Below are 21,743 nucleotides of genomic sequence, written 5' to 3'. Positions count from 1 at the left end.
ACCCAATGGGTGCTTACCAAAGCCACCTCTTTATTCTGGAGAAAAGTGACTAATGCAATGCCAAAGGGTTCTGTCCTAGGCCCTGTGCTAGTCAACATCTTTATCAATGACTTGAATGATGGAGGGTAAGTCTATCAAATTTGCAGACAACACCAAATCAGTAGCTAATACCTCAGAGGGCAGGATCAAAATTCAAAATGATTTTAACAGATTAAAAACCCAGGTCAAAGCTAACAAAATGAATTTCAACAGGGAAAAATGTTAGGCAGAGAAACATTTGTCAGGCAGAGAAAATGAAATGCAAGATATAGGATGGGTGACTCCTGGCTTGACAACAGTACATGTGAAAGGCATCTGGGAGCTTTAGTAGACCACAAGCTGAACAAAGTGATGTAGTCGCTTAAAAAGCCAGTCTAGGTTGGGTCAATAGGATACAAATGTCTAGATCAAGGGAAGAAATAGTACCACCCTATTGTACTTTGGTCAGACCTCACATCAACTATGGGTTGAAACAGACTGGCAGCTTCAGCTGGTTTCAAGCCAGCTTGGGGGCATGGCATTTACATGCACGATGCCCCTAAATTGCCTAATTACATGCTGGGTGTCTTCTGGGCGACTTGGGGGTGTGGCGTTTAGATGCTACACGCCCTGGAGCCGATGAAAAGCTGGCTCCAGAGGCAAAGGGGTGACTTTTCTCCGCCCCAAATAGGAGTGGATTTTTTCCACTCTTATTTGAGGCGGAAACTGGCTCGATTGGGACCACAATCTGTTTGCCATGGCCCCAATCCAGGCTCTAAGCCACCTGTTTGCCTTGTGTCGAATTCTGGACAGCACAATTCAAGAGGGATATGGACAAGCTGGGCTGTGTCCAAAGGAGGGTGATCAAAATGGTGAAAGGTCTGGAAACTATGCTCTATGAGGAGTGGCTTAGGGAGCTGAGTATGATTAGCCTGGGGAAGAGAAAGTTAAGAGGTGACATGATAGCCATGTTTAAATATTTGAAAGGATGTCACACTGAGGATGGAGCAAGCTTGTTTGCTGCTGCTCCAGATACCAAGGGTTTGCACACACAGCCCCGAAAGGGTGGCCTCCAGCCACTCTTTTTACAGCTAGATTGGGGCCATGGCAACCACATGCCATAGCCCCAATCTGGCTTTTCCAGGGCATGAAAAGGAGCCACAAAAAGCAGCTTCTTTTTGCGCCTTGGAAAGGGCACCATAGCTGTGGTGGTGCTGAATTGTGTGGACCCTCCGCCCTGACTCCACCCCCCAGCCAGGCTTTCAGGACAGTCTGTACAGGGCAATGGATTCAAATTACAGGAAAACAGATTTCACCTAAACATCAGTAAGACCTTCCTGACAGTAGGAGCTGCTTGACAGTGGAGTATGCTGCTTCTGAGTATGATCGACTCTCCTTCTTTCAAGGTTTTTAAACTGAGGCTCAATTGCCATCTCCCAAATGTGTCTTGGTGAGCATGGCAATCATGAGGACAAGCTCATGTTCACTGCTGCTTGGGGTAAACCAAAGGTAAACAGATTTCTTGTCAGTGTAAACATGCCCAAAGTTATGCAGTAATTTCATTCCCAGCAATGACATCCCTTTGGCAGGTTTCATGGAATAAATATGGCAATAATATTTTAATTAGAATATATAAAATATCACTTCAGATTAATAATAAGATGGGAACCTAGCTAACATAATTATTTGCGCATTTTATGCATTTTAACTGGCCCCATAAAGGTATCACTGTTTTATGGATTTTGATTATTTTTGTACATGGTATTGTTTGAGTAAGTTTTGATTTATCTATCTAGCTGAAGTACACCACCACACCCGCAAAAAATCCAATGGACCCAAATCCAATGATAAAACTTCTGCTTCAGTTTAGTATGTAATTGCTATAATTCATGTTCCTTTAGTAGTCCTAAGGGAAATATAATGAGTTGAATCTCAATTAGATTGTTTTAAATGAAAACAAACTTCATTACCACTTCTGTCAGAAAAGCTTCAAAAAGCTGTATGATGAGGGTCAACTAAAGTGATGCAGTCACTGCAAACAACTATTTAAGTGGCCAATTTAAATGAAAACAGAGAAATAGGATTAAAAGTTTTCCTGAGAGATTTCATAGCTCTGTAGAGTACTGTTCCTTGTAAACTTAAAAAGGAATGCTGTTTAAAGAGAAAAGAAAAGGCCTCCAAGCAAGTAAGAGAAAGTAAATATCTGCCAGCTGGCCTAAAATGTAGTCATAGATTTCTCCTTCATAGAGAAAAGGAAAAACACAAACTTTGTGCAGAGGAAGTCCTCCTTCCCTATCAATTTCTAGTCTGATTTGCTATCTTTACCTTCAGAACCCTCAATAGCCATACAATGTTTAGGACTTTTTCTCAAAATAATGTTTAAAAATTATTGATGTATTATTTATTTATTATATTTAAACAATAATTTATTTATTGTATTTGTAATTTATTATATTTAATATTTTGGTTCCTTCAACCAAGAGTCACATTGGTGTGATCTCCAGCCCTGATAACAGTCTGCCCACAACAGACATGAAAAGTAACGTTATAAAGAAATGCTTCCCCAAGGCAACCTGGTTTCAACAGCCCAATGAGTACCCATGACCCTATTATGACCCACATTTTACAGGGTTTTTCTGTACTATTCAGACACGCTTTCTTGATTTCATCTATCCAGCCATCATGACGGCACCTAAAACCAGTTTCTTTCACCCTACTGGATGTCAGGTTGGACCTATTATGAATTAACATTCATCCAAATGTAGTAAAAATAAAACAGATTTTGGTTAGTTGTATAAAACCTTCAAAGAACTCCACAAAGCTACTGGTGTTTAAAAATGATTGTGCCTTAAGAGGCTGCAGATTATCAGTACTTTTTTGAATAAGGAAAAATTGACAAAAAGAAACTAGCAGTTTTGGCAGGCGTCTATATAGGGCTGCTGCAGGTGTGGCTACTGCCAAAATGCTTATTTAATGCTCTAGAACAGGGGTCCTCAAACTCCTGCCCTCCAGATGTTTTGGACTTCAGCTCCCAGAATCCCAGATCATTGGCCAAGCTGTCAGGTAGGAAGGAAATTTGCATGTAGGTGGTGATTGGCTGAGGGGCAAAGAGGGGCCTTTGTGGGGCTCTGGAAGTCTATTCAGATTGACTGTGGAATTCTGAGGTAGGAAGGAAATTTGCATGTGTGCAGTGATTGGCTGAGGCTTCTGGGAGATGAAGCCCAAAACACCTGGAGGGCCAGAGTTTGAGGACCCCTGCTCTAGAAAGTTCCAAAAGATGCACTGTGCAGGTATAGGATAACCCATTTGTAAGAGTCACACAGAGCAATTGGTTTAAATGCAAATACAAAAATAATATCTAGCATTTCGATTGGGATAGACAAATATAGCTTTCCAGCTGTTGATGGACTCCAGTTCCCATGATCTTTAACTATTGGCTATGACAGCTGGGAATTGGAATCCATCCACACTTGGATGGTTACAGTTGCCAACCACCCTTCGTATGGTGCTTAAAGCTGTTCAGACTTTGCATATGTTACAGCAATGTACTCTCTCTTCTTTCACATACACATGAAAAAGTGATGGATTGTAGAAAAATCTAGACTGCTGTCCTACGTACGTCTATTCAGAAGACAAGTGCATTGTTAGATGAAACATGTTCCCAATGCAACTATTTAACAATTGCAGACTTAGGGGCTAAACAGACCGCCCATTTGGCACAGCCTGCCACCTGTGCTGGATCGAGGCTGCGGAAACGACGTGCTGCAGACCTGATCTGGCTTTTCCCCAGCGCTAAAAGGAATGGCAAAAGGAAAAAGGGGCCTTTGCCGCCATGGCGGCACTTTCGGGTGCTCCTTTTGGCACTGTGCCATCTGGATGCAGTGCCAAAGGAGCACTGTGACACCACCCACTGTGTGGTCAGGCGCACAGCATGACAGCAGCGTCAGGGCAGCTTCAGGGAGTTCACTGTGCTGACTCCACATCCCCACTCCGCCCTGAGGCTGGCATATAAACGCTGGTCTATTCAGCCTCTTAATGAACTTTTTAAGTACTTCAAAACTAAAATTCACTGCATTAGAATTTAACTTAAATAGGGGTTTCAGCAAGTGAAAATATTGCTACAAAATTAAAAACATCCACACTAAAACCCATTATGTTTTGTCTAACCTGCTGCCTTTTCTTCAAAGAAGTTCTCTTGTTTTAATGCTTTCAACTGCATATAGCATTGTCCATTACTGCTTTGACATATCAACATTCTTATAACATTCATAACCCCTGAAAAATCTTCTAAAAACATGAGCCTCCACAATATTAGCTGTTCAAATTTTTTTTTTTAAAATCAAAGTCTTAATGCACACATTCCAGTTAAGATTGCTTCCACAACAGAAGGGCTCTCAAGAAGGGAGTTACTAGGGGCTACATAGGATGGTAATAACAGGTCCACTACAGACCAGACAAAGTAACAAGGCCAAACAAAATATGCACCAGTAAAATGCAATATGTGGGATCTGGATTAAATGAAAAACCAAAGGAAGAAAGATAAATATTTTTAATTACCCAGATTGCTTGGGATCAGAATTTTGGTTGGAAGAGCAAAATTCTCTCCACAGATTTTAACATAATAATAATAATAATAATAATAATAATAATAATAATAATAATTTGTTTTATTTATATACCGCTATTCCAAAGATCATAGCGGTGAACAGCAAGTAAGCTAAATTAGCAAGTAAGCTAATTTGCCCCCAACAGTCTGGGTACTCATTTTAGCGACCTCGGAAGGATGCAAGCCTGAGTCGAGCTTGGGCCCTTTTGCTGGTCTTGAACTCGCAACCTTGTGGTTTTGAGTGAATGGCTGCAGTACAGGCATTTAACCACTGCGCCACCATGTTACTCATGAATGTTTTGTGTTTTTTTTCATGTATAGAAAAAGCTTCCTTAGTCCAGGTCTGATAATTTGCCAATTTAGTTCTTTACCATAAGCTAATACCTAATCTTTTTATAAGTTTGAACTGGGAAATGGTCTGCATGGAAAGCATGTGTTCCATGGATGAGTTATTGTTACACCCTTAAAAATTCCCTTCTAAAATTGAGGCAGGGGAATAATAGATAGAGAATACATTGCAGAAGTGTAGGAGATTAACAAATATTTGTCTATGATAGGTCAGTCTCTCAAAGAAAGTAAAATTATATATTTATTGTGTAAGGAGGCAGGAGACTAAATTAAAGATGCGGGTGGGAACACAACATACAGTAAAACGTGTTCATAACTATATGTCTTTCCACCTGTTGCCAGTTTGTTAATAAAGCTTCTCTTTCTCTCGTCTGTCTTCCTCCTGTTTTAATTCTTTTATACCAAAATTCTCTCTCTCTCTCTCTCTTCCTCTCTCTCTGACAACAAAGCTGCTCACATAAATGCTACTGATTATTTTATTATTATTATACATGAATCTTGCAGCAGAAGTTTGCTCAAAAGTGTCCTCCCATTCCATTGATTTTAAAACAAGGAATGTCCTAGCTTTTTAAATTAGAATTTTAAAGATTTTTTTTAAACTCAAAATTTGGGTATTCTTATTTTAAAAGCCTTGTGAAAAATCATGCATTTAAGAACAAAAGGGCAATATCCAGTGATGATATTTCATTGGCCAAACAATAAGATTCAATGGAACCAAAGAGTGGAGACACCCTTCTCCCTTCAGCCCTCTATGCACACCAAAAACTGAATCAGAGTACCCGCTGGTGTGTTTGGCACAAACAACCAAAGGGAAGAGAGGAAAGGAAGAGGAAGGGAAGGGACACTTCTGCTAAAATTGAGTTTAATTCAAAGTATGCAGATTGCTGAAGACGTATAAATGGTAGGATCACTGATGCAAAATAAAATTATTTCAAAATAATGTACATCAAATTCCATCTATATATCAATGTATATGTACTTTAATATTACATTTAAGAAATTGTGCCAGTTACCTGTTTACTTCTGAAATATTTAAAATAAATATAAAAACTTTCTGTATTTTGATGATGTAATGGAAACATTTAAAATATTTATGCTGTTATCATCAGAAGAACCTCTTTGGTAACAAAATGGGTTTCGAGTTCTGGGGGAAAGAGGGGTATAAAGATGGTGAAGACCAAGGTTCTAACAAACTTGGCATTTTTTCCAAAACAGTAGTCCACTATGCTTCCTATCAAACTACTTTCTGCAACTTGAATAGATGGGTCAGGGAAGCACAGGCCAGCCAATGCTTTCCTGGCCCGGAGACCAACCTGGATTGGTCCACACACCATGGACCCAGTACTGCTGCACACCTCTTACCTTTGTCAATCATTGCCGCTAGTGAGTAAACCCTGTCACTCCACCTGACAGATTGCTTGGCTGCAATCACATGGTGGGTCCATGACATCAAATGTGGTGACAAATGTCTACTCACTAGCAGCAACAACAGACACCGGTAATGGGCATGCTGGGCTGTCTGATCAGCCAGGTTTTCCTGCAGAGTTTCCAAGTAACAATGTAGTAAACAACAGGTGAATTTGAGCCCTTTTACCCCAGACTGGATCCACGGGATCCACATCCAGTCTGCCAGGATGTGGCCCAATCCTGGCCCCAGGGTTTTGGCTTGCATCATCCAAAGAGGATGCAAGGATGGGTGGGGGAACATGGGCTTATTGGCCTGTGCAGTCAGCCCCTTTTAGTAAGGTGGTTGTATCATGTACAGATCTGCTCTTCAATGTGCACTTCATGAGGATAAGTTGGTAGGCACACATGACAGGCTTTCTTTGTAGTACCATCTTGTCTGTGAAACTGCTTCCCAAGGGAAGTCATATTAGTTCTATCCCCTTCTGGGTTTCCAAAAGGCAATTATTTTATTGTATAGCCTTTGGTCCTTTAACCTGCTCTGGTAGTTTTAACTATCTGGTTTTTAATTATATTTAAGAAATTATTTTAGTCTATTTCAAAGATTGGTTTTATTTTTTTTATCCATGATTCTGTCTGAATTCGAAAGCTAAGCACAGTCAGCCCTGGTTAGTACTTGGATGGAAACCCACCAATGAATACCAGGTGCTGTAGGCTACTGCTTACTTAAAAGAACCCCATGAAATTCATGGGGTTGCCATAAGGCAACAGAGGACTCAAAGGCACATACAAACATATTTATTGTTTTAATTGTATGTATCTCCTGGACATCACTTTGGGGGGCCTGGTGGACTGTGAGGATGTTACAGAAATACTTTAAACAAACAAACAAACAAAAATTAAAGACTCAAAATTCTATACACAATATTTTAACATAAGTATAGTGCTGTCAATAATGTCAATGACTTGGATTTTCTTATTCCAGTAGAAAAAACTGCCAAAATGTACAGCAGCAGCCTCTGGTGGTATGAATGAATACATGTATCAGTAAGCACAGGCAAAATATTTTTTAAAAACACCTGTGTAGTTGTTGACTAATTTTACTATTATTAAATGTACCATATTAACAATACATTTAAAACAATCAGGTTATGTAGCTGTTATTTAATTAAGGAACAACGACTCATCATCACATGTTAAATTGGTTCTTATTGCATGTTACAAATTTCCATCACATTTTTGCTTTGATATGAATCAAATATAATCCTATGAAACATGACATTTTTATTTTGATTACTGAACACAGTTGGCAGATGTTTTCATGAACAAAAAAATCTGTTTTATAAAAGAACACAGTAAGTAAGGTTTCCTGCCATATTGTGTAAGATGAAGTTTATTGCCGAGACCAAATCAATCCCCTTAAAGCTGCAACATACATTGGCAAGTACATTATTTCATAGTTTAAAAAATTACAGCTTGAAACAATAAACACTTTGATCTTTCAAGCTGCACTCTTAAAGCATCAGAAGGTACACATAATCTGCTAGTTAGTCATTTCTATTTATATTCAACTCATTGAAAGAGACTTAGCAAAGCCCTCACTTTTGTTGTAAATTGTAACTATGGATTGTTATAAAGGAGGCATGTCTGCTCTCCAGAAGTGGGGAATCACTAATGAAAGCATAAGATACCTGAATGTGTACTTTAGATACAAATGAGATGAATTAAATTGAAATAAATAACAAAACAAACATCTTTACAATGTTCTTAAAATAAAACTAGCACCATCAGACTAGACTGTCATTCAGATACCAAATAACTTATCTTCAAATTCCCAATTCATCTTGTAAAACATGAATTCCTCTTGCATGAGCATATTTTCCTATGTCTTATTAACTTATTTAATAGCCCACTTTCCCTCCAAAACCTGGGACTCAGTTATCTGGTCATCTGGGTGTACATTTGCCCATCTGCAGCCATTGACCAATATTAATGCTTTTGGTTCTCTCTCTTAACTAGTTTAAGAATTAATATATTTTGTTGCTGTGGATTCTCAAAGTTTAACTCAAGATTTAAAACTCAGATTACTACTGCTACTGCTGCTGCTGCTGCTGCTGCTGCCACTACTACTACTACTACTACTACTACTACTTGAATAGTGAAACATTAACAGTTACATCATCCATTAAACCTGCCTTCAAAGGCGCTGGAGGAGGAGGGAAGATTTTTCTCTTGCTTCTTCCCACCAGTTTACAACTGGAGCAGACTGAACAGCAATGCACAGGCCCAGCCATGTCTCATGTGGCAGCTTTGCTGGGAAGGAGGCAGGCTGAGCAGCATGGCCACATGACAAGAGCCAAAGCAAATGCTTGCTGGCTGGGCCTATGTATTACTGATCAATCTGCAGTGAGACTGGAGTGGACTGAACTCTGCTTTCCAGAAGTTGGGAATCGTGAACTGGCCAAATAGGCAGTAGTATCACTGGGACGGGGGGATGCGGGAGGTGCGGACCACATTGGGTGACACCCCAGAAGGGAGATGACACCAGGTCAGCCCCAGCCCCTCACAGGGTTCTTCTGGCAAGGGGGGTGGGTGGGCAAATAGCAGCTGTTTCTCCGACCATGCGGCACTTCTCTGGGAATTTCCCTCAGGGGAAAACCAGGCTGAAGCAAGGAACCAGCTGGAAACGGCCACATAGCTGCAGAAATTGCCACCTGGGGCACAGGCACAGCTTTGCTTTGGTCTGGCTTTCCCTGGTCAAAGCAAGCAGGAATGAAGCACAGGGCCCTGCCCCTTCTCATGGAAGCCTTGCCCCTTCCACTTTTGGCCCTGCCCCCACCGCACCTGGTGACACCAAACATAATTACATCACTGCAAAAAGGGACTTGTGCACATGGTCAACAAGCCCAGAAGTGGCAATCACAGAGCACTGTCCAAAAGGGGCCTTGTGCTTCAAGTCAATAACCCTGCTCTCCAGAAGTAGGGGAATCACAAAGCAATGTCAAAAAAGGGACTTGTACACACGAAAGTCAATAACTCTTTGCCAGAAGGGGTGATCACAAAGCACTGTCCAAAAAGACACTTGTGCATATGGAAGCCATTATCCCAGATCCCCTTGCAGCCCTTTCTCGGTTTTCTCCCCTCCTGATAAAGAAGGCAGAAAGAAGTGGGAAGGGGGGTTTGAAGCATTTCTTACTGCTCCCAGCTGAAAAGGAGGGGAGGGAGAAGGAAAGATTGAGGGGGGGGGGGGCACAAACAGGTTGGCTGTCAACTCTGCTGTCACTCAATCCGCCTCCTCCTTGCAGTGAAGCAGCCATGTGACAGGAAATGTACAGCCTTTACAGAGTGTAGAATGGACTGTCAGCCACCCAGCCTGCCTTTGCCTTGGTTCCTGTCACATGGCCATGCCATGTCAGGGAGGAAGTAGGCTAAGCAGCCTTCAAGCCTTTGTGGATCCCCTGTGAGGACATCACAGTGCCCTGGGGATACTGTGGACCACAGGTTAGTAACCACTGGTGTAAGGTTTGTTGAGTGTAGAATGTACTCTTCACAGCACTTATATGAAACAGAATGAAAAAGGGACTTTGTACTCAGAGAGGATCAGTATGACTTCACCCTATCAAATGGGCACATCTGTGTTCCTTGTAGCGCTGCAAAGCTTAATAGACAAATTTCAGAACTAACTAAAAACAATTCAAAACAAAAACCACAGCTGAAAATACAGCAAAATGAATGCATTATTACCGGGTATAGAAAAGAATATATAGGTGCAAAACAGATGGTAGTGTTGACTTTTAAGATTATTAAAACCTAGTTAGCAAGTAAACAAGAATATTCTTTATTTTAGCATGCAATGCCACAAAACCTTTGACCAAGAGATATATAGAAAATTAAAAGAAAAATTTCAAATGAAGCATGCATGTTATTAAATTTTTGCCTGCTACTTTTGGCTTTACAATGAAATGTGTCTATGCAACATGTACTCTCATGTGTTCCATATAGATAAAACTAGCTTTTCAAAAGGGAAGGGAGACCCTCATCATCTTGATCAAAAGGTTTGGCAGTGCAAATCACACTTCTACTCATACATAAAATTCTCCTTTCTGAAGCCCTTCTAAACTGATTACAAAGGATTGGGGCCCTCTGGAGATCCTTTGCAGAGGCTATTGTCAAGAGGGAAATCTATAAAACTACTGAATATTGAAATACCTTCTGCCTGGCAGTGAGATTAATGCTATTTATAGAATTGCCAGGTTGAAATACCTGATCACTAAGTAAACAAGGCTAATATAGTGTATTGTACCTGATGTGGTGTTCACACCAAACCTCAAGATGAAATAGATTATGTCTGGTGAGTAAGAAAGGCATTCTAGAGGACAGAAAAAAGATATGATAGAACATTGTGACTGAGAACTACTGTTTAGCATAACAGTCAAGCTACAACTTTATTAATGAAATGCAAGAAGTGGTCTTATATCTGAGCACAACCCCAGGATTCCTTTCCTTTTAGAAAAAGTGCTCCTGATACAGAGGAACTGACTAGTGAGTAATTAATTACACATCATATTAGGGTATAAAGAAAGCAAGTCTTTTAAAGTTACTTTTTACAGTCAACTTCTTACTTTCCTCATCCTTTCCTAGTCTTCATTCCAAAAGAATGACATATCATTTGCTCGTATTTGCTACAACTATGAATACCTCATACATTGCACTAGATATGCCCCATACACTGCACTCGTCCACCATAATAACTAACATGTCAAAATTTAAATGATTTTAATTTTTATTCTAATTTACATTATTCAGGCACCATAGGCACAGCATCCCAGGAACAATGGAGCATTTATGGTATATTTCACTGCTGAATAACAATACTAACTTCAATAAAAAGAGCTTTGAAAAGTGGATGAACATCTAGAATGTATAATGCATAGTATGTATATGGAGCAGAATGCACAAATAATATTGTTTGTGCCCCCTGCAGAATTAGAAATCCTTGGGCAGCCCTGTTATAACGATCCCATGCTGCTAGCATTACAAAGTGCAAAGGTTCACTGACTGAGAAAAGAAAAGAGCAAGGGACAGAATTTCCTCACTGCACTATTCTTGAACTATTCTGGCTTAAATATTTATTAAGATATTAATAACTCACTTCCTTTATCTTTCTTCTGAAGTTTTACTAAAATACAATGGGTAGCTACTCATATGGAAGTGATACATTACAGGGCAACGATACAGCTATGTAAGATGAACATAAACATTTGCCCACAGTATTATTAATTTACTATGCATACTTTAAAAAAGAAAGACAAGTCTAAGTTACTCCTTCTCCAGGTAATAAACATTTACCACTTTCTAAATCATATTATGAAAAGTACATTTAGAAATTGTTTCTTATATACACTTACTTTAATAAAGCACAAACTACTGTATTTTCCATATCCTTCTCTCTGGAATTAATAGCACTTTCTTTTGAGGTTATTTGAAGTTTCTTTTTGACTTCCAATTCTAAATTAACAGCCACTGAACTCTCTTAAAAATACAAATAGAAATTCTTATTTGGTGTATTTCTCTTTCATAAATGAGTAATATATAAATTTTAAATAATATTTTAGACTGTACCTAAACAATTGAAATTATAACAGTTTTTCTGTTGTTCAATACTAAGGCAAAAGAAGCTGAACCAACTTACTCTAATGTACAACTGCACAGTCTCCTTCTCTTTTTGTGGATTCCGATACTTCTCATAAAAGTCCCGCCGCTTCTTTGTATCTTTTTGGATTTTATCTTTTCTCTCTCTCTTTTCTGCAGGTTCATCTGAGCTATCGGGAGACAGCTGTACTTGGGCTTTTGTCTTTTCAACCTCAATATAGTTCTCATTCGGGTTCAGTACTATTACTCCGTAGCCTTCCTGTTTCAGAAGATGGGGGAAAAATACACAGATTTGAGCTTTGAAATGGTTTACATGTTTAATTGACTTAATGGTATACTGAAACACTACAGTTAGCAAATAATATAATTCCCTTTGTATTTCTATCTGAATTTAAAATGTCCAATTTTTTTCGTTTATTTCACTAATTCTATTTAATCTCATAATAATTTTATATGTTATGGGAAGGAAAATGTACTTCAAGAATAACCACCATGTATAGTCAACTGGTAAAACACCTACACTTAGTCTGTTTAAATCCTATTGATTTAAATCCTGGGATTTATGCAGCCAAACTGTGTGCAGGACTGCAGTGTAAACTATTAAATGCTTTTGTTCAGTTCACAAACTGATGGTGATAGTAACAATGAATCAATATCAAGTGATCATTTGACACTGCTTACAAATCAATGAATTAGTTCCCAGTTCAGATTTAAACAATTTTATTGGAATTAAACATTGCATTATTTTACAGCCTGTAAGAAAAATATTTAATGTCTTAATATAGATCATTTTTCTCAGAAAATATAAACTAATGAAGATGTACGTAATAAAAAATTCTAGGTACTTTGTTTACATTAAGCAAAATATCGACACAACAAAAAAGTCTCTAAAACAAGAAACAAAAGTAAAAGACTAACATATAGCATGTACCTCAAAACTCAAGATTGTTTTGAAAATCTGTATAGTTTTCTACACAAACATATATAAAATCCCATTTTAACCTTTTTGAAAAGATGTGTCACTTCTGCCTAATAAACAATGAAATAAGATGATAAAAACCACCTATAGATGACCAAAGATTATCAAAGTTAACCAAATATACGGCAACAAAAGATACTTTATTTGGTGCTGCTTTATTCTAATCTGTGTAGCTATTCAAGAATCTTGTAATGCATTGTGGTAAATGTCAGGTAGACAGATTGTCACTTGGTGATTTTCTACAGTTGGACACACTTGACTAGTTATTAAAATCACATTTGAAGAAAGTTCTTACTCTTCCTTGTGCCTGTACAAGTTTTCACGCCCTTCTCAAATTTCTACTATACCTTCTCCTCCCACCAAAACTAAGTTAAAGAACACTGTTGCACTCTGTTAAGCAGGGTGAATTAGAGGCATTCAGTTCACTGTCTATGGTGTAAGAAAACATGGTAAAAAGGTCACCATAGGCCAAAGAGAAAATTGCCTCTTTCTAGATTCTGTACCATGAGTAAGTGATCTCCTGTCATCTTTTCCCCCAGCTCTTCTCCCTACATTCACAAATATTCACCACATGCTCTGGAATCGAGTGGTCATACACAAAGCAGAAAGTGTACTATATTTCTTATATAAGTAAATGCAAATGCAAAATTTAAGAGCATAGTATCCTGTGATCAAACATTATAATGCACTGCAAAACTGATTCCTATCCTCATTGATGAATATAGAGGTACTAATAAAATACTATGATAAAAGTGCCTTTCACACTATTTTAAGTAAGTTTTTTTTTAAAAAAACCTTCCAAACTGATTATCTTTGAGTTCACTAATTTAATTTGCTACCCATGTTCATGTTTTTTTCTTTATCGATTCTTTTCCATTTCTCTACATTGCATGATGTAAAATTTATGTTATAATTTTGCATGTGTTCTTGTCTATTTTTTTCTGCTCACAGAAATAGATACACATAAATCATCAGAGAAGTAAAATTTGTCTAAGTTATTGATTATGTAACTGAAAATTACATGACTCATTTGTCCAGTTTTATGAGGACATAATGTCAATTTTTCACAGACACATCAACAGATGAAAAATGATTCCATTTCAAAAATCACAGCTTCATAAATCAATTAAAGGATTTTTATCAATTAGGTTTTAAACAGCATAAACCATTCCTCACTTTTTTCTTCAAACTTTTTTCAAAATACTATGCATGTTAGATTAACAATAAAATTAACACACTAATACCTTTAAAAAACCTATCACATGCTTCAAATTTTATTTTTAAAAATCCATTATAAAAGTTGTTTTGTTTGCAAGAAAGTTGACAGAATGTCATACTCTGTTATACCTTTTGTTCCCAGCCACTTCAGCCTAAATTATATGATGAAAAATAGGCATAGGAAAGAGGATTAGGAATAACATACAATACTTGCTCAGATGAAAGAGATACAAATGTAACATAACGTATATAACTGCAGAAGAATTTAACCTCTATCAGTATTACAAAATTGTTACCAACCTAACCTAACAGAAGTTAATCCAAGCCTTTAACTAAAGTATGACCTTTGTTTCCTCTTCACCTATGAAAACTAGGTATGATTTTGCTTTTAGTTTTCCATCAGGGTCTTTAGTGCTTGTAACGTAAAATGCAGATATTTTTTTAATTGATTATTTAGAAGAATAGCTTCAGCTTCAATATTTTTTTTAAATGATGTGCTATCATCAAACTATCAAGATTAACGCTCACCTAATTTCTACTTTAACCTTGTTTCCACCACTTTAACATAAAGCTGACACCAAGCAAAGTTGAAATAAAGATTTTACATACGTTGAAACAAATAACAATACAGAACTATTATTTTGTTTTAAGAAGGCTTAAAAAGTGAGCCAATACGACTGACTTCACTGGAAGAAAATTCTCTTTCAGGTTAAAATCCTAATCAAAACAATATTGATTGTTAAATAGCTACCAGTTTTGCCTCAGTACAGGTGTTACAATGTAAATATTAGATGCAAAAAAACAACATATTGAAATTAAACAAGCTCAAACACAAAGATTTTAAGATGATTTTTATTTTTAAAACATAAAGACTCCATTATGTAGATGTTAGTTCAGTCTTTTTTGTTACCAAATATTGTCAAAGCTAATATAAAATTTGTAAACAGTTTTGGATTACAAAAACCACTCTTCTATTCACAATATAAATGTGCTCCACAAAATATCTGTTATGTCCCTATGAACCAATTACAAAATGGTATATTTGAGAATGTATACGGAATCCAATCAACTCCACGTTCAGACTAATTAGTACAATTAGGTATTATTAGAACAAACACTGGTAGATAGCCAATGAGTCTACCAGCCAATGGGTCTCTTTCTGGGAGAAAGGCGGCATAAGAATGACAAACAAACAACAAACAAACAAATAATCCACCTTCAGTTCTAAATTTATACCACAGGACATATAGCATAGAAATTTTAAATGACATGACTCCCAGTCTATGGCATCAGATGATGTATGTTAATAATGTATTATCAACTATTATTTTGGCAGAATTGGGAATAAATGCTGTTTCCAATCTCACATATGAATTTATTTTACAGTCATTCATTTAGACAGAGGCTGAATTAAAATGAAGCATAGAGACACAAATACTGAAAGAGAATGATTTGTACCATGTGTCCCACAAATGCCACAAGTGTGTTAGGTTGCAGGATAGAATGGCAATATGAGATGACACTTAGCTGTATTCTATTTAGAAAATTTCCATGAAATGTCTAATTTATGAAGTGCTATGTTTATACCCCAAACTCATTATGTCATGCTAGCCAATAATAGGATCATTAATAAAAAATAGGATAATTAATAACAATTAAAATATTGAAGATACAGTACATTCTGGAACTCTACAAGCCTCTTCTGTTTGGTCAAATGAATAATGAGCTGAAAGCATTCAGCTCCGCATATTAATCCACCAGGATGGGATACCATATGTGACCACAAAGGTCAGAGGCTAGAGTGGAATCTGTTGACCTATGTATCTGTCTTTTTGGTCTGTAACTAAAAATCTGTAATAGATCATTTTCCTGAGTTTTATCAACCTGACTTTTTTTTTTTTTAAAATCTATTTAGATCATTTCAAGCAAGATCAAAGAGAGTTCTCTAGGGAAAAGCAATCCAAAGGGTTCAGATCTGTAACCTAGAACTGTGCATGGTTAAAATGGACATGGGAATGGCCATTCATCTTTTTGAAAGATGTATGATCTGTTTATTTCCCATCTTTTCCACGAGAGGTACCTATGTGTCACTGTTGCAACATCCTAGATGCAACAGTAGGATGAGGTCATGACAACCAATCAGAAGTCACTAGTGAAGCGTAAAAGTAAACATAGCTGTTGGAGATGCAGCTCAGCTTGAAAAATGCCCCCTCCATTATTTGAGCAATTTTCTCAAGACGTGACCTGAGACTGAAACGCCTGAAATGTCAGTTGACTCCTTTTTGTATTTTCTCCCAATGTGCATTTTGGCAACTGCACCCTGCTAACACTTTGTAATATTTTTTATCCCAGTTACACCTCATCTATCAGGCTCCTGAATTCCACTGCTGTGTCCAAGTGTGTAAAAATCCTGTATTACTGCCAAACTCACATTGTTCCACCAAGTTTCCAACTTAAAATAGCTCATCCAGTTAGGCAGGAAAAGAAAACATGCCACAAAAAGTTTTTAAGGGACCACCTGTTGTCTATTATTTTTACATAGCACTTACTCATAAATCATAACACAGGGTAATTAATCAAGCTGTCAAAGAAAAGGTCAAAGGTTAGGTAGGAGAGTCAGAAGGTCATGCATGGGCTGATAGAGGTCAGGGTCACACCACATTCCTCATTATCAAGTTGGGATGAGAGACGGTCCAAGCAAACAAAAGTGAAAGCAGATGGAGAAGTGAGTGGATAAAAAAAAGAAAGAAAACTTCACAAACAAAAAGAAAAGTGAAAGAAGATTGTCAGCTGCCTTCAAATAAAGAACAGACTAGAATTGAAATACATTGAAATGTGCTCAAAAGATCTAATACAACATAAAGAATATATATTTTGAGTATTTAAATCTAATATAGATTTGGGTGATCTTCTAGAAAACAAGCAATACCACAATTAAATGCTTGTAAGCTTTATCAAAGTTATCCACCATTTTTCAGGTAAATCAGGAAAAAAATAGTTTGGCCCTATTTTTTCTTTTGTTGCTGCAGCATAAAAAAAGCTTTTTATTTTGTATGAAAAATAGGTTCTGAGCTACTTTCTTCATACACACAAATGTTCATTAACACAAAACATCATAAAAGTCCTTCTGGGTGACACAAGAGTTATAAAATATTCTATCATTACACTGACCTGAATTAGATGCAGAATACTGTGCAAAATTAGCTGTCACCCTTTCCTCAAAATCTTTGTTAATCTCATTTTGAATGTTTGCAGCTTTATCAACACATGCATCAATGTCAGCTCCTTGGTTACTGAACCGCTGTACTTGGAAGAAGATATAATTAAAATGTTTTGGCACAGAAAAGGTGAAATTGTATCTTCCCCTATTCCCTGAGGAGTCTGTAAAACATGTAGGATATATTGACAAACATACACCCTTGTCTAGAGCCCTGACATTCCAGGTCACCAACTGCTATTTATTTCAGAACATTTACACTTAGACATACCGTCACCTGCTGTGTTACTAACTTTTAATGACTGCTAAAGGTATAGAAAGAAAATATCTTAATGTATTTCCTGATAATTTTATGTTAATTCCCTGATAATTACAGATTTAACTTTCATCAACCCCTTGTGTTTTAGTGTATATACTTCTACAATGAATTTAGTATAAATTATATATACTGTATGCTATTTTCATCAGTTATGATCATTCTCAAAAAATAGATTAGTATCATTATATGCATAGCAAAACTGTTGTTTATTTAGTTTCATATGACAAATTTCAAGCAAGTTGATATAAATGAAAATATGCAATGTTTTAAGAAAAAGTAAGCAGAAAACTCTCTGAGTATTTCATAATAATACAAAATAATCAAATGCATATTGCTTAACATTAACAGGTGTTAATGTTCAAAACATACATCATTACAACACTTACTTATTTACTGTACTGTATTTAAAAAGCAACAAGGAAGTCAGATTAGTCCATCACTATCTTAATTTTGTTGCTGTTTGAGATTATTTGGATGGAAAATAAAAGGTGATGTATTTGTTTATTCTCCAGCAAGTAAGCAAGTATATCATTAAGATGGAGTATATCAAATGCTATTCTAATGTAACTTGCATTTGCATAGCTAGGAAAAATAGCTAAGAAAAAAATCCACCCACTGCTATGAACAATTTTAAAACTAAAATTAAATGAATTTAAAGTGAGTAAAATGCAATAACCACAACTATCAGCATTCAGTAACTACATAGACATGATGAGCTTCTACAAAAACTCTTAAGATGGCATTATATTTACATTTATAATTATAAGGGTTTGTGCAAAGACCATATTAGACAATTTCATGTTATCATGCATGAATTCAAGAAAACATTTAGGATACAATGAAGGTTACACAATCTAGCAAGGACTGGTAGAGGATAGTGCTTCCAGGACTGAGCTACAAAATCTCAGGGTGAAGAACATGTTGGCCATCACCTCATAGCGGGTGTTAGGCAAGCAACTTTCTCTTGCTCAACCTCAGGTCACCAAAGGAAATTCTTAAAACATAGTATTGAAATGCCATAGTACAGGGATACTATACACACACCAACAAACCAGTGAAAATCCCCTTATAATACCAGAGGGGCCAGTGGCAAATAGAACTCTAGGAGATGTCTGGAAAATTTCCAAGAACTCAACATTTTCCATTTTGCAATTAACCCTCAACATCCTATACTAAGCCCACACTGAACCAGTTTGGTTTGTTGCTGTTTTCTTTTAATTTACAAACTTATAAACTTTTGGAAACAGTAACTGAGGTATGTGTATAAATACACCTCCTAGGTGATAGATCCTCATCCATATGAATTTGCTGTTAGTGGGAAGGATGACATACGAATAGATGAAAATTTTTAAAAGTTTCTCTAAGGCAGAATACTAATATGGTTAAATCTTTTGAATTCTCAGGCATAAGAGACATTTGTTTTTATAACTGAGTTGTTGAAATAAATCCGAAGTAAGTGAGGGCCAGTACTGTGTAGTGGTTTGAGTATTAGGCTATGACTGTGGAGACCAGAGTTTGAATCCCCATTCAGCCACAGAAACCCATTTTCACAATCTTTCAGCCTCAGAGGAAGGCAAAGGCAAACCCTACTCTGAACAACTCTTGACAAGAAAACCTGTGACTGGTTTCTTAGGTCCAAAATACACTGCATAAATAATCCAGTTGGAGACAACAAGGGAATTCTGGGAATTGTAGTTTATTGTGCACCAGAGCTCTCTGACTGAGAAGGCTGAACATCTCACAAAACTACTGTTCCCAGAATTCCATAGCATTGGGCCAGGGCAGTTAAAGTGGTCTTAAACTGGATTATTTCTGTGGTTTTTGGGGGCCTTAGGGTCAACATAAGTCCAAAACTACTTCAAAGCACAACACAACAAACAAAATCCTACTTACAGTAGACTTATTGAAATCAATAGTGTTATATTATCTGTGACTAACAAACATTGCAGTGAATCCATTCTCAGCAGGACTAATGTTGGACTCAGCCCCTTTGGTCTTTACAGGTATTTTTCACTTTATTTTTGTTTAAAGATAATTAGCCCCCATGTTTTCAGTATGCCTTTCTACCTTAGGCATATACTTCCACCTGGGGGCACTGTTTTCTCCTAATGGTTCTCAAGGCTGCAAAGTTATTCCTTGTGGTTTTACTGCCTGATACTTTGTATGAATCACACAAAAAGAATCTACAAGCTTTGTTGAGAAAGCTGTGTTACGGATTTCTACCTCATAAGAGAGCTAAGTATGCTGAACACATGCTCATAAAGAACACAAACTGTCCTCGGGGAAAACAACCCTGCAAACCCAGCAAGTCCTTGCATGCACTGGAGATCTAACAGAGCATACAGCACATCCACACAACCAAGATCTCCACATTCACATTTTACATTTTCAAAGCAATATATAAGTGGTTGCATAACTACAGTTCTAACTACAGTATGCAGTTAGCGATTAATGATTTAGCATCATTAATTTTACTTTTCAGATATGAAAGATATCAACATACACAGTGTAGGATGAAATTGATAACTTGAACATCATGTACCAAAAACATTAATTCCACCATGCCACTTAAAATGTTCTCTGTTATCTATATTTTAACTTAGAATGTCATCCCATTTCTCTTTATAAAATACAACATTTATACACAGTCTTCATACTGCACTGCTTCCAACTGTTCTTACATAGGCATGAACACTTCACATCTATACATACCTAAAAATGCTTACAAACATTTTTTAAAACAGTAGAATACTATTACATTCTACTTTTCATCCAGTTTCATATTTAAAAAAAACTTAGAGAGGTATTAATGTGAAATGCCTAGATTTTAAAATGCTACCACTAGGTCTTAAACACCTGTCAGAAGAGCAATATCTGAGCCAGTTACCATAACTGAAATGTGATTCTAAGCACATGAATAGGAATTACAGTTGAATGAATGAAGCAATAACTAGGATCCTTGTGAACCAACTAGTGCCACCATTCAGTATGTGTGGATGTGAGCTGAAAATTTTACTCAAGACCATGTACATAATCTGGCCAAGTAGTCAAATATGTCTATTACATGTGACTATTGAGCAAGGGTTAATAATACTGGTTTTGCAAACCAGTTCCATGTTTGTTGATTAGTTTCTATGTTATAAGGTTGGATTATGGAATTATGGACTACAGGTCCTGTAGTCTCAGGTCCATCATCTTCCTGATTGAGTAATATCTTATTTATAATCAAAATCCAGTGTTGGATTATTATGAGATGACAGTTTAAATTATCCTTGTACAAAAATGTTTGCATAGATTTCATAGTTCATAATTGTCAAAAACTTGCATGTCAGATGAATTTTTTGATACCAACTTCAGGTATGATTAAGTACAAATATATTCTTTCCTTTCATTACGCTAAATGATCTCTTTTTAATTAGCTGGACCAAAAAATCTGCAAGTTATGATTAGAATGAACACCAAAATAGGCAAACACTGGGTCAAACAACTTGGCAGTAAAAGGAGTCGTTATTAAAATCCTTAAGATTATGAAGATTACAGTATTTAAATGTTTATCTTCTAGAAAAAGCAAAATAGATTTAGGGAAAATCCAATTTGATACTGACAGGATCAGATCAAAGATGATCTGCATGAGCAGAGAGGACAGTTGCTGATTTCCGTTTTCAGCCTTCCATACCTTCTTAGAAAAACTTCTTCAGGGGATTCCACAATCCTCTAGAAACAGTCTTCAGGATCAGTGACTTCCCTTTAAGTAACAAAAGTGGCCTCTATCTATTCATACAGGAGAATCTTTAGATCCGAGACATAAAACAATGTGCTAGCTCATGGTAACAATTTTACCATTATCTCTAGCCCTTTCCTGTATTTAAAATGCAATTTTAAAATCTCATATTATGATGTTTCTATAGGTAAGTACAATAAAACTTTAAAGAACTTTATGTATAGACACCTATCAACACTTTGCTTCCTCCAAATATAAAAC

The 21,743-nt window shown here is 36.7% G+C and overlaps 1 protein-coding gene across 9 annotated transcripts in view; it reads right to left on the bottom strand.

Annotated features, from left to right (window-relative positions):
- LOC149323845 (cotranscriptional regulator ARB2A) overlaps nt 1-21,743 on the bottom strand; it is a 313,183-nt gene that overhangs the window by 200,664 nt on the left and 90,776 nt on the right. For all 9 annotated transcript variants that reach the window (XM_089493210.1, XM_089493256.1, XM_089493218.1 and 6 more), the window contains one exon: nt 12,069-12,287. In XM_089493210.1, coding sequence (XP_089349336.1) covers nt 12,069-12,287 — 219 coding nt within the window. The remainder of the gene's footprint in view (nt 1-12,068; nt 12,288-21,743) is intronic.

Source organism: Sceloporus occidentalis, unplaced genomic scaffold (assembly GCF_023333645.1).
Source record: "Sceloporus occidentalis isolate IW3139 unplaced genomic scaffold, rSceOcc1.0.p SCAF_1, whole genome shotgun sequence".
In the NCBI taxonomy this organism is placed as follows: Eukaryota; Metazoa; Chordata; class Lepidosauria; order Squamata; family Phrynosomatidae; genus Sceloporus; species Sceloporus occidentalis.
Note: the sequence above shows the minus strand (reverse complement) of the source record. Positions and strands in the feature narration are given on the sequence as shown.